This window comes from Ahaetulla prasina, chromosome 2, assembly GCF_028640845.1.
Source record: "Ahaetulla prasina isolate Xishuangbanna chromosome 2, ASM2864084v1, whole genome shotgun sequence".
NCBI lineage: Eukaryota > Metazoa > Chordata > Lepidosauria > Squamata > Colubridae > Ahaetulla > Ahaetulla prasina.
The window spans coordinates 181,841,202-181,855,398 of record NC_080540.1 but is presented as its reverse complement, the minus strand read 5'-3'; the positions used below and the strand labels follow the sequence as shown (position 1 = coordinate 181,855,398).

Sequence of the window (14,197 nt, the reverse complement as noted above, 5' to 3'; positions counted from 1 at the left end):
TGATTGAACTCGCAAGGTTTTTACCATACCTAAAGGGTATGTAGCAGCAGCTATCCACAATTTTTTAACCTGGTTTCATCCCTACCCATATAGCCCAGTATGGTCAGGATGAAACATGGGGTGCATCTCTTGGCCTCCTGCTGCAGAAGTGGCCACAATCCATGGCAAAAATAGCCATGCTTGCTGGAGGCACCGGCTGGAGCGGCACCCATGAGGCAGCTGTTCTGTGAACGGAACTGCCTGCTGTGACTGTCACCGTTAGGCAAGGAGAGTGTCAGGCGTGTGGGGTGTGTTGCTTGGCCTCCGGCTTCTTTTACAGCCACAATTGGCTGCAAAAGCAGCCGCGCTTTCTGGAGGTGGCAGCCTGAGTGGCATCCCCAAATCAGCTGTGAATGGCGGCCTGAGCCTAAGGGGCTAAAAAGCCCTGAGGTGACCAGGGAAGGGAAGGGCTGCTTTTCACCCTGTCACACCCACCCTGTCACTAGGGCTTATTTTCAGGGGAGGGCGTGTATTTATGCCCACCCCAAAAATCAGGCTTGGCCTTATTTTTGGGACATGTCCTATTTTCAGGGAAACACGGTATGTGTCTACATTTGTTTCAACTTGATTTTAAATATCAATTCCCAATTTGCTTTACTGAAATATAGGAATTTATTCTTTACCATTTTGCTGCCATAAAATGAACTTTTTTAACCATAAGAATATACATTGTGCAACACCCTCTCTGTTATTAGGCCTACCTTATTAATTATTTATTCTGACTGATAAGTCTTATTATTTATTTTATTAAATTTTATTTATTATATTATATATGTATAATTATATTTATTATATTGTCTTATGCTAATTACTAGACACTGACTTGATCAAGAATGTTTCTAAAATGCCAAACTGATTTGAAAAACTACCTGATAAGTAAAACGTTATCCCGAAATAAAAGAAAAACTAACTGGTAAAGAACTTAAAGAATAGAAACAAATGGCAAAAAACTAAGTAAGAATTTATTCAAAAGAAAGTTTTAAACAGATCGTGTATTTGGAATATTACAACTTTTGCTAAGATTTTTGTAGAATTGAGTAAAGAAAATAATTGTTCCACAGGAACATAAATTGTTTAGTCTATCAGGAAAGACATTACTGGCTGAAAGTTGAAAACAAAGCAACAAAGAAACTGAAACTTCCTGAATATAGAATTATGCCACTAGAGGGGACTCAAGTTCCAGGCAGGAAAAAGAAAAGCAAAATTTATAAAATAAGACATAAAAGTATGGCATTTCAAAGGTTTTTGAAGGATTGGGACAAGAAAATTATAACTAATCTGCCAACAATAATCTATGCACCTGTAAATGTATTTTTTTTAAAAAGATTATAAGAGATGAAAGATGTGACTGACAACAATGTGAAAAAATTTATGGACAAACAGGATGGTATCAAAGAATACCATAGACAGAAAACAACAAAAACAAACCTGAATAGATCCGTGATGGTGAATCTATGGCACGCTTGCTGGAAGTGGCACGCAAAGCCATCTCTCCAGGCATGCCAGCCATCGCCCATTGCTCTTCCAGGTTCCGGTGCGCATGCTGGTTGGCGTGCACGCGGGAGCGCAGGAAACCAAAATAGCAGCTCCCTGGTGGGCATGTGCGCTGAGCTTCCTGCCACCTGGTCTTCGTATGCATATGTGCCAGAAACTGGAAGACCAGGTGACTAGCGTGCATGTGCATGCGGGAAACCCTGCTTCCCAGCCCACGCATGCGCACCAGGGAACTGTCTTCTGGTTTCCAGAGCTCCTGCACATGCATGCCAGGGAGCTGCTCTTCCTGTTTCCGGCGCTCCCCCACACGTGTACAGTCCCATTTTGGCACTCGGTGCCGAAAAGGTTTGCCAACACTGAAATAGATCATCAAACAAATCAACCCAAAATCCTCACTTGAGACAGAAATGAACAGGCTCATGATATCATACCTCGGACACATTATACAAAGATCTCTAGCTCTCTAGGAAAGTCTATAATGATTGGAAAGGTGGAAAAAAACAGAAGAGGATGAGCAACAGTAAGGTAGATGGACTCAATTACAGTAGCAAGAAGTATACTATTTGAAGAGCTGAAGAACAAGGCTGGCAATAGAGAATGGAGAATGGAGAAAATATAGCTATGTCATCTAAGAGTCAAGACTGACTTGCTGGCACATAATCATATCCATCACTAACCTAATGTTCTTCTGAAAAAAATATTCAATTTTATATAGCATGTTTTTTAAGTTTTTCTGTCCTTTTTTTTACTTTTTTCTCTTATTATTTTTATAAGAATGTATTTCAAATATTTAATGAAAGAAAGAAAAAAAAAGAAAAAGGTGGGTTCTAAGCACTTAGAAAGGAACAGGAATTACTAGAAGATAAAAAAGTTTATACTAGACACCTTTTTTTGACAAATGACTAGAAGACCAAGGAACTTCTATTAATTAGATGTATGTAGTATACCTAGATTTCAGTGGAGGTGTTTAATAAATTTGACCACAGCCTCTTACTTGATAAAAGAGGACAATGATGAATGGATTCTGCTAATGGTCAGGTTTGCAGTTGATTTTAACAGTCATATCCACTGGCCCTTAATGCATCTAGGTGTGCATAGAGAGTGGGAGGGAGGAGGCACATACCTCAGGATATTGTTCTAGGTGAACTGCTCTCTTCAACATTTTCATAAATGATTTAGTGAGGGAAAAGAAAAAATGTTTAACAAAAATGCAGGTGATAATTGTGGATGCAGAATAGACTTAGCCTGTAATTCCAAAGACAACTAGATGTTGTTTTTCCTTGAAGACTTTTCACTTCTCATCCAAGCTTCTACAGTTCCGACTGAACAGTGGAAAATGGAAGAATTTATATTTCTTGAAGTCATCTGGTTGTTAGAACTCATTTCTGAGATTCATTGAGGCCACTTGGAGGTTTATCTGTGCCCTCAGGGTCTCCTGAAATAGTTCCACCCCACCCATTTGCACTATTTAGGTAACCCTAAGGGCATTTTCTGGATAGAAATTTAATTTACAACTGAAACTTCAGTTGTTGCTAAATTGAGTTTTAAAACTGTCCATTTCTCTAAGTCAGAAGACAGGGAAGGAAGTTTTAAAAGCAGGGGACACAATGTGTCAGAATACTGTTGATTTAAAGATTTCATCAAATTCCTCCCAAAGGGCCTCCTGTGTTTTTCACCTAACCGTTACTTTTTCTTTTAGAATAGAATAGAATAGAATAGAATTTTATTGGCCAAGTGTGATTGGACACACAAGGAATTTGTCTTGGTGCATATGCTCTCAGTGTACATAAAAGAAAAGATACGTTCATCAAGTATTTTAGTCCAGTAAGATGTAGGATGCTCAGAACTACTACCAAATTATTACTTGTTATATCCTAAAACTATTGATTACTTTTGTCCTAGAAGTGTACATTCATAGTCAGACTTATAGAAATGTACCTCACCATGGAGTTCTGGAATAAAATTGTAATCATACAGTAGTATCTTGGATACATGAAGTTAACGTATGGAAGTCATGGTCTATGATTGTGACTGAGCACTCATTAACAAATAGAATGATGCAATTGTGGGGCTTGACACAAATTATTTTTAATTTTTTCTTTTAATTAAAAGGTGGGAGTTTTTTTTACTTTATTCTCCTAGCCTTTTCCAGGTGATTGATAAAGGATACGATTTCTGATGGAGGATTAAATAATACATTTCATTAATGGAGATGATCAATATCAGAGAGATTATTGACATAAAAATACCAGAGATGTCAGAAAGTAACTGCCCATACCATTAGATATTCTTCACGGTAGTATCCTCCTATAAATGTACTGTATATACTTGTGTATAAAACTCATCTGTGGATGACTCTCAAATTTATAACCAAAATACCATAAAAATGCAATTAGCCGACATGCATTTTGCTAAATAATTTGAAGATTTACTTATACATGGATGGGCTTATATACAATTATATATATTCTATTATATGTGGGAAATATTTAAAAAATATTTAAAGAAACAATTATCACGATCCACTTTCTATTATTGTACTGTATTTTATTGTATTTCACTGTATACTGTATTTCGTTGTATTGTATTTCATTGTATTTATACTATATTTCATTGTCTTCATTTCTATGGCATCCTGCTTGTAATCCACAGCCCTACATTAACATTAAATTGTTAAATCTCCACGATGATGTTAAAAATGCTTTTGGTAACTTGCAATAAAATGGAACCACTTGTAACTTTAGGGACATTTAGGGAAAGCAGGATTGCAAACAAGGAAAGTCTGACGAAAAAACGTCTACAACAGATTGCACTGTTACGCTGCCCCATCCCATTTGCTAAATTTTTTTTTAAAAAAACACCCTCATCTGGTCCATTTCAAGACATTAGATTTTTTCATAGTGGTGGAATATATTACGCGCCAGTTCTCCCCAGAGGCCAAAATACCAGCATTACTCCAAGCTGCAGTTAAGGACAGAGCAGCCGTAAGAGGATAGAATAGAATAGAATAGAATTTTATTGGCCAAGTGTGATTGGACACACAAGGAATTTGTCTTGGTGCATATGCTCTCAGTGTACATAAAAGAAAAGATACCTTCATCAAGGTACAACATTTACAACACAATTGATGATCAATATATCAATATAAATCATAAGGATTGCCAGCAACAAGTTATAGTCATACAGTCATAAGTGGAAAGAGATTGGCGATGGGAATTATGAAACGATTACCCAAATATTTCACATCGAAAGCCAGATCTGGCCCTAGGTTCTGCCTCATCTTACTTTCCCAATGAGCAACGGAGTCGGAAGATCATTTAAAAGGAGTTTTATTAGGGTACCCTTATAAAATGGGATCTCTCTCTGACAAAGGAGGACATACCCCCCCGGGCCCACGTTTCACTTTTTATGGTTAACACAGCAAAGAAAATGCAGGATTTTACAAGAGAGAAAATAAATCTAATTAAAATACAAAGTAACTACGTTAGTTAACAAATTACAAAACCCATGTCATTTGCCTCTCACATGTATTAATTTCTCAGAGAAAAGCCCGTTTCCCAGACTTCAGTCGCCTTGCAATTGAGGAACCTTAGCAGGAGAGTCCAGAAAAATTACAGCTGTGCAAATTCCCATGTAAGCAAATCTCGTTCCTCTGAAGCCTTCCAAATCCTAAATTCGATTTAACGAAGCCATGTTGTGTCGGAAAGCACTTGCGTAAAGACGCACTGAAACTTTTAGGAACATAATGCAAAGGAAAAATATGACATCTGAATCAAGTTCAACTTTGTGTCACCACTTCACTGTTTCTATGATGAAATACCTTCACCGCCACCCACCAAACCTCCACGACCATTCGGAAAGCTCCAAAGATGGAGGCGCCCGAGGCGAAGAATAAACTTCAAAATGGCGGCCGCCATGCGCCGGCATCCAAGACGGCCCCGCCCACTGGAGGGGGAGGAGCTAATTCCAAGATGGCGCCCTCTATAGTTCCGGTCACCTGCTAAGTGCGTTGCAATATGGCGGCCCGCGGAAGCCGGCTGCTGCTGGGTGGCGTCCGGCTATATAACGCCAAGCCGCTTAAATTACAACTGAAGGGAATTTATCGGTCGGACCCTACCGATTCCAGCACTCCGGCCTGGCAGTTGACGCCCGAATATGAGGCCAAGCTGTTTGGGCGCCACGGGCAAGCCTCCGAGTGGACCTGAGCCGGTTGTGGCCGCCACTGGAGAAGCTGCAGGAAATGGAAGCTGAGGAGAGAGCGTGGTACCCCTCCTTGAAGGAGATGCAGCAGTTGCTGGATGCCAAAGAGCGCGAGGCCGAAGCCAAGCGGCGAGAGAAGTGAGGGAGGCAGAAGGAGGGAGGTTGCGGGTGGCAGCCACGGGGGGAAGCCTCTCCCTGGGCGAGCACCCTTCCAGCGTGGGCGGCCGCCGGGATGCAATTTCAGCCTTCGGGCTTTGCTGGGTCGTTTCAGAAGAGAAGAACTGTTCTTAACATAAATCTAATCCAGGATTTCTTAAATCTTTTGCTTCGGAAGCGCCTCAAAAGATCTTTTGCTTTTAAGGGTCATATTTCAACATAGGCTGGCAAATGATTTTGATTTGGTGGACCCCTGAGAAGGGCTTCAGGAACCTCCCAGACTCTGGAACCACACTTTAAGAAGCACTGGTCTAATCAAAGGAGCTGTGGAAGTGCTTGGTTCCAGGGGCTCATTTGCCACTGAGCCAACAAACCACACCACAAGGGAATGGCCCATGAGTTGGCCTTAGGCTTCTTCCTTGAGGCCCCATTGCCCACCCTTGGTTCGAAGCCCCATCAGAGGTTGTTGCAGAATAATGGGACTAAACAGAGGAAGGCTTCCTGCAGTAACACAAAGTGAAAAATATATACCTCTGATACTTTTGGTGTGGGAATAAGCATTTGTGAGTTGCAAAGGGTGGATTAGCAGATCTCCCACAGCAGAGCAGCATCCATAAATTCAGTGTCCATCTTTTGGGCAATTATTTCTGCACCAACAAATCCTTTTGTTTTGGTTTTTTCATTTTGCATGTTTAAATGAAGTTTGCTTTGTAGGTGTTTTTACTCTGGGTAATTTAAACAGTATTGAAGGATGCTGATTGAGCTATCCTCAGAAGCATTCTTTGGTGTACCATGAATGTACCCATTTGAAGCAAAACATCTAATAAAATTTTGAGCAAACAATCTTCATATTAATAAAAACTAAACAAAACTGAGATTGCCGTGCCATGGTTTAGTGTTGCTGCTCTTGCCTGGTAGATCAGTTCCAGAGCAATGTGCTGAGGATTGGTTTGCTCAGGCAACTTCTTTTCAGGTGCTGTCTGAGTTTTTATTCTTTCTTCCCTCTTATGAAGTGGTGGATGTGCCAAATGAATCAGGGCATAGTATAGTAATCTAGACAAAATGAAAGTACTATTGATAGATGACTTTTTTTGTAGAGCAGTGTTTCTCAACCTTAACAAACTTAAGTGTAGATTTTAAATCCCAGCTGACTAAGGACTTCTGAGACTTGAAATTCACACATCTTGTTGAAAGTTGATATGAAACTGCAGCTCTTTTAAGGAGCACATTTGCAATTCGAGTAACATGCTCATATTAGATGGCATTTATGTGAAGGTTCCACTGATTGTAACTTTGGGGTTTTTTTACATCACTTTGAGGACTCAATTGGCATAAAACGCAATTTGTAGATTATAAATTTAACAGGTTAAATTTAATGCCTCAACATTATAGATCAATGTCATGGTATCTCTATGAACATTATATAAAATGAATATTTTAAATTGTAATGCTATGGTAGACTTGGATGTTAGAATAACTATTTAGTATGAACCTATTCATCCATTAAAGTGAAAATGCTGAAAATAAACTGAAAACATACTTTCTATGTCTAGAGCTGTATAATGTTTTGTTTCATAGTTTTGTCTTTTGCTTTATAGAGAGGAGATAATTGCTGCCAAAATGGCCAAAATGCCACAGATGATAGAAAACTGGCAGATGGAAAAAAACAGAAGAGGATGAGCAACAGTAAGGTAGATGGACTCAATTACAGTAGCAAGAAGTATACTATTTGAAGAGCTGAAGAACAAGGCTGGCAATAGAGAATGGAGAATGGAGAAAATATAGCTATGTCATCTAAGAGTCAAGACTGACTTGCTGGCACATAATCATATCCATCACTAACCTAATGTTCTTCTGAAAAAAATATTCAATTTTATATAGCATGTTTTTTAAGTTTTTCTGTCCTTTTTTTTACTTTTTTCTGCTATTATTTTTATAAGAATGTATTTCAAATATTTAATGAAAGAAAGAAAAAGGTGGGTTCTAAGCACTTAGAAAGGAACAGGAATTACTAGAAGATAAAAAAGTTTATACTAGACACCTTTTTTTGACAAATGACTAGAAGACCAAGGAACTTCTATTAATTAGATGTATGTAGTATACCTAGATTTCAGTGGAGGTATTTAATAAATTTGACCACAGCCTCTTACTTGATAAAAGAGGACAATGATGAATGGATTCTGCTAATGGTCAGGTTTGCAGTTGATTTTAACAGTCATATCCACTGGCCCTTAATGCATCTAGGTGTGCATAGAGAGTGGGAGGGAGGAGGCACATACCTCAGGATATTGTTCTAGGTGAACTGCTCTCTTCAACATTTTCATAAATGATTTAGTGAGGGAAAAGAAAAAATGTTTAACAAAAATGCAGGTGATAATTGTGGATGCAGAATAGACTTAGCCTGTAATTCCAAAGACAACTAGATGTTGTTTTTCCTTAAAGACTTTTCACTTCTCATCCAAGCTTCTTCAGTTCCGACTGAACAGTGGAAAATGGAAGAATTTATATTTCTTGAAGTCATCTGGTTGTTAGAACTCATTTCTGAGATTCATTGAGGCCACTTGGAGGTTTATCTGTGCCCTCAGGGTCTCCTGAAATAGTTCCACCCCACCCATTTGCACTATTTAGGTAACCCTAAGGGCATTTTCTGGATAGAAATTTAATTTACAACTGAAACTTCAGTTGTTGCTAAATTGAGTTTTAAAACTGTCCATTTCTCTAAGTCAGAAGACAGGGAAGGAAGTTTTTAAAAAAGCAGGGGACACAATGTGTCAGAATACTGTTGATTTAAAGATTTCATCAAATTCCTCCCAAAGGGCCTCCTGTGTTTTTTCACCTAACCGTTACTTTTTCTTTTAGAATAGAATAGAATAGAATAGAATTTTATTGGCCAAGTGTGATTGGACACACAAGGAATTTGTCTTGGTGCATATGCTCTCAGTGTACATAAAAGAAAAGATACGTTCATCAAGTATTTTAGTCCAGTAAGATGTAGGATGCTCAGAACTACTACCAAATTATTACTTGTTATATCCTAAAACTATTGATTACTTTTGTCCTAGAAGTGTACATTCATAATCAGACTTATAGAAATGTACCTCACCATGGAGTTCTGGAATAAAATTGTAATCATACAGTAGTATCTTGGATACATGAAGTTAACGTATGGAAGTCATGGTCTATGATTGTGACTGAGCACTCATTAACAAATGGAATGATGCAATTGTGGGGCTTGACACAAATTATTTTTAATTTTTTCTTTTAATTAAAAGGTGGGAGTTTTTTTACTTTATTCTCCTAGCCTTTTCCAGGTGATTGATAAAGGATACGATTTCTGATGGAGGATTAAATAATACATTTCATTAATGGAGATGATCAATATCAGAGAGATTATTGACATAAAAATACCAGAGATGTCAGAAAGTAACTGCCCATACCATTAGATATTCTTCACGGTAGTATCCTCCTATAAATGTACTGTATATACTTGTGTATAAAACTCATCTGTGGATGACTCTCAAATTTATAACCAAAATACCATAAAAATGCAATTAGCCGACATGCATTTTGCTAAATAATTTGAAGATTTACTTATACATGGATGGGCTTATATACAATTATATATATTCTATTATATGTGGGAAATATTTAAAAAATATTTAAAGAAACAATTATCACGATCCACTTTCTATTATTGTACTGTATTTTATTGTATTTCACTGTATACTGTATTTCGTTGTATTGTATTTCATTGTATTTATACTGTATTTCATTGTCTTCATTTCTATGGCATCCTGCTTGTAATCCACAGCCCTACATTAACATTAAATTGTTAAATCTCCACGATGATGTTAAAAATGCTTTTGGTAACTTGCAATAAAATGGAACCACTTGTAACTTTAGGGACATTTAGGGAAAGCAGGATTGAAAACAAGGAAAGTCTGACGAAAAAACGTCTACAACAGATTGCACTGTTACGCTGCCCCATCCCATTTGCTAAAATTTTTTTTAAAAAAACACCCTCATCTGGTCCATTTCAAGACATTAGATTTTTTCATAGTGGCGGAATATATTACGCGCCAGTTCTCCCCAGAGGCCAAAATACCCGCATTACTCCAAGCTGCAGTTAAGGACAGAACAGCCGTAAGAGGATAGAATAGAATAGAATAGAATTTTTATTGGCCAAGTGTGATTGGACACACAAGGAATTTGTCTTGGTGCATATGCTCTCAGTGTACATAAAAGAAAAGATACGTTCATCAAGGTACAACATTTACAACACAATTGATGGTCAATATATCAATATAAATCATAAGGATTGCCAGCAACAAGTTATAGTCATACAGTCATAAGTGGAAAGAGATTGGTGATGGGAACTATGAAACGATTACCCAAATATTTCACATCGAAAGCCAGATCTGGCCCTAGGTTCTGCCTCATCTTACTTTCCCAATGAGCAACGGAGTCGGAAGATCATTTAAAAGGAGTTTTATTAGGGTACCCTTATAAAATGGGATCTCTCTCTGACAAAGGAGGACATACCCCCCCCCGGGCCCACATTTCACTTTTTATGGTTAACACAGCAAAGAAAATGCAGGATTTTACAAGAGAGAAAATAAATCTAATTAAAATACAAAGTAACTACGTTAGTTAACAAATTACAAAACCCATGTCATTTGCCTCTCACATGTATTAATTTCTCAGAGAAAAGCCCGTTTCCCAGACTTCAGTCGCCTTGCAATTGAGGAACCTTAGCAGGAGAGTCCAGAAAAATTACAGCTGTGCAAATTCCCATGTAAGCAAATCTCGTTCCTCTGAAGCCTTCCAAATCCTAAATTCGATTTAACGAAGCCATGTTGTGTCGGAAAGCACTTGCGTAAAGACGCACTGAAACTTTTAAGAACATAATGCAAAGGAAAAAATATGACATCTGAATCAAGTTCAACTTTGTGTCACCACTTCACTGTTTCTATGATGAAATACCTTCACCGCCACCCACCAAACCTCCACGACCATTCGGAAAGCTCCAAAGATGGAGGCGCCCGAGGCGAAGAATAAACTTCAAAATGGCGGCCGCCATGCGCCGGCATCCAAGACGGCCCCGCCCACTGGAGGGGGAGGAGCTAATTCCAAGATGGCGCCCTCTATAGTTCCGGTCACCTGCTAAGTGCGTTGCAATATGGCGGCCCGCGGAAGCCGGCTGCTGCTGGGTGGCGTCCGGCTATATAACGCCAAGCCGCTTAAATTACAACTGAAGGGAATTTATCGGTCGGACCCTACCGATTCCAGCACTCCGGCCTGGCAGTTGACGCCCGAATATGAGGCCAAGCTGTTTGGGCGCCACGGGCAAGCCTCCGGAGTGGACCCGAGCCGGTTGTGGCCGTCACTGGAGAAGCTGCAGGAAATGGAAGCTGAGGAGAGAGCGTGGTACCCCTCCTTGAAGGAGATGCAGCAGTTGCTGGATGCCAAAGAGCGCGAGGCCGAAGCCAAGCGGCGAGAGAAGTGAGGGAGGCAGAAGGAGGGAGGTTGCGGGTGGCAGCCACGGGGGGAAGCCTCTCCCTGGGCGAGCACCCTTCCAGCGTGGGCGGCCGCCGGGATGCAATTTCAGCCTTCGGGCTTTGCTGGGTCGTTTCAGAAGAGAAGAACTGTTCTTAACATAAATCTAATCCAGGATTTCTTAAATCTTTTGCTTCGGAAGCGCCTCAAAAGATCTTTTGCTTTTAAGGGTCATATTTCAACATAGGCTGGCAAATGATTTTGATTTGGTGGACCCCTGAGAAGGGCTTCAGGAACCTCCCAGACTCTGGAACCACACTTTAAGAAGCACTGGTCTAATCAAAGGAGCTGTGGAAGTGCTTGGTTCCAGGGGCTCATTTGCCACTGAGCCAACAAACCACACCACAAGGGAATGGCCCATGAGTTGGCCTTAGGCTTCTTCCTTGAGGCCCCATTGCCCACCCTTGGTTCCGAAGCCCCATCAGAGAGGTTGTTGCAGAATAATGGGACTAAACAGAGGAAGGCTTCCTGCAGTAACACAAAGTGAAAAATATATACCTCTGATACTTTTGGTGTGGGAATAAGCATTTGTGAGTTGCAAAGGGTGGATTAGCAGATCTCCCACAGCAGAGCAGCATCCATAAATTCAGTGTCCATCTTTTGGGCAATTATTTCTGCACCAACAAATCCTTTTGTTTTGGTTTTTTCATTTTGCATGTTTAAATGAAGTTTGCTTTGTAGGTGTTTTTACTCTGGGTAATTTAAACAGTATTGAAGGATGCTGATTGAGCTATCCTCAGAAGCATTCTTTGGTGTACCATGAATGTACCCATTTGAAGCAAAACATCTAATAAAATTTTGAGCAAACAATCTTCATATTAATAAAAACTAAACAAAACTGAGATTGCCGTGCCATGGTTTAGTGTTGCTGCTCTTGCCTGGTAGATCAGTTCCAGAGCAATGTGCTGAGGATTGGTTTGCTCAGGCAACTTCTTTTCAGGTGCTGTCTGAGTTTTTATTCTTTCTTCCCTCTTATGAAGTGGTGGATGTGCCAAATGAATCAGGGCATAGTATAGTAATCTAGACAAAATGAAAGTACTATTGATAGATGACTTTTTTTGTAGAGCAGTGTTTCTCAACCTTAACAAACTTAAGTGTAGATTTTAAATCCCAGCTGACTAAGGACTTCTGAGACTTGAAATTCACACATCTTGTTGAAAGTTGATATGAAACTGCAGCTCTTTTAAGGAGCACATTTGCAATTCGAGTAACATGCTCATATTAGATGGCATTTATGTGAAGGTTCCACTGATTGTAACTTTGGGGTTTTTTTACATCACTTTGAGGACTCAATTGGCATAAAACGCAAATTGTAGATTATAAATTTAACAGGTTAAATTTAATGCCTCAACATTATAGATCAATGTCATGGTATCTCTATGAACATTATATAAAATGAATATTTTAAATTGTAATGCTATGGTAGACTTGGATGTTAGAATAACTATTTAGTATGAACCTATTCATCCATTAAAGTGAAAATGCTGAAAATAAACTGAAAACATACTTTCTATGTCTAGAGCTGTATAATGTTTTGTTTCATAGTTTTGTCTTTTGCTTTATAGAGAGGAGATAATTGCTGCCAAAATGGCCAAAATGCCACAGATGATAGAAAACTGGCAGATGGAAAAACAGAAACGCAAGCTCAAAGAAAAAGAAGAAAAAGAACGACGGCGGTTGTTACTGGCTGAGGCCCGGGAGCAATATGGCTATCACCTGGATCATCACAGTCCTGAATTCCAAGAGATGGTGGTAGAAAGAGAGAAGATTAAACGGATGGAACAGAAGGAGGAGAAAAAACGTATGAGAGGGCTTCTGGTTAGAAAAGCAATGGAAAGCAAACTTCTTGCCTCAACTCCAGATAACAAGAAGGAGATGGCTGAACAAAAGGATACCTAAAATACTGTATTATCAGTCTTTGAAATAAATCTGCCTACAAATTGTAACATGTAATTCTCAGAGGCCCAATCAATTTACTGCACTTCTCATCATGCATTAAAGGCCAACTTAGAATTCTTATGGAATGTGGAATGCTTCACTGTACACAACAATCTAAAGTCCTTTCTCTGCTCTGCCATAACTATTTGGAACTTCAACAATGGATTTTTTAATAGCAAATGCATTCTTTGAATTTCTCTTCTCTCTCAAAAGAGCAAACTCTGTTGCATCATGTAGCTCAAGGGTCCCCAGCCGACGGCCACTATTGGGCCGTTACCTATTCAGAACTGGGCCATGAAGTCACTTACTCCCAATGCTCCAAAAACGGAACAGTGGGAGCAGAGTGGGACGTATATGCCCTTCTCAGCTTTGCTGACTCACCAAGGTTGCCTGCGCAGGACACCCAATCTGCTTTTCAAGTATTGGACAGCCTCCATGAGTCTGAAGGAGCATAAGACTGCACTCCCAAAGGCTTCTGTTCTCTTCGCCAAAAGCTTTTGCAAAGGGATGAAACACTTTGGGAGAGCAATCTCGTGCTGTTTCAGGCCTTCTGTCCCTTTGCAAGATTTTGGCATGGAGAAGCCTGAAGGAAATGGTGCCCCAAAGGCTTCTTTTCTCTCTTGTGTGAGTGGAGCTATGTGTGTGCATGCCAGAGCACCACTTCCGCAGCCCGGTTCCCCTCTCCCCTCCCCCACCCCCAGCCAGACTGCAAAGTTTGGGGACTACTGAGCTATCTGACTGCCATATTCAATTTGTTGAATAAATATAGCTGGCGTTTTAAGTAAAAAAAAATATTTACTTGTAATCAAATGGC

The 14,197-nt window shown here is 39.6% G+C and overlaps 2 protein-coding genes across 2 annotated transcripts; both read left to right on the top strand.

The window, feature by feature from the left end:
* The first annotated feature begins 5,131 nt into the window (after positions 1 to 5,131).
* LOC131190646 (large ribosomal subunit protein mL64-like) lies at positions 5,132 to 7,569 on the top strand. Its single transcript, XM_058167995.1, is given in 3 exon segments — positions 5,132 to 5,724; positions 5,727 to 5,871; positions 7,488 to 7,569. Coding segments are annotated over 3 exon segments (402 nt in total). The 5' UTR covers positions 5,132 to 5,549.
* Positions 7,570 to 11,007: 3,438 nt separating this feature from the next.
* Positions 11,008 to 13,464, top strand: GADD45GIP1 (GADD45G interacting protein 1). Its single transcript, XM_058171956.1, has 2 exons — positions 11,008 to 11,391; positions 13,011 to 13,464. The coding sequence occupies exons 1-2, from the start codon at positions 11,069 to 11,071 to the stop codon at positions 13,342 to 13,344; spliced, it is 657 nt and encodes a 218-aa protein (XP_058027939.1). The 5' UTR covers positions 11,008 to 11,068; the 3' UTR covers positions 13,345 to 13,464.
* The last annotated feature ends 733 nt before the right edge of the window (positions 13,465 to 14,197 follow it).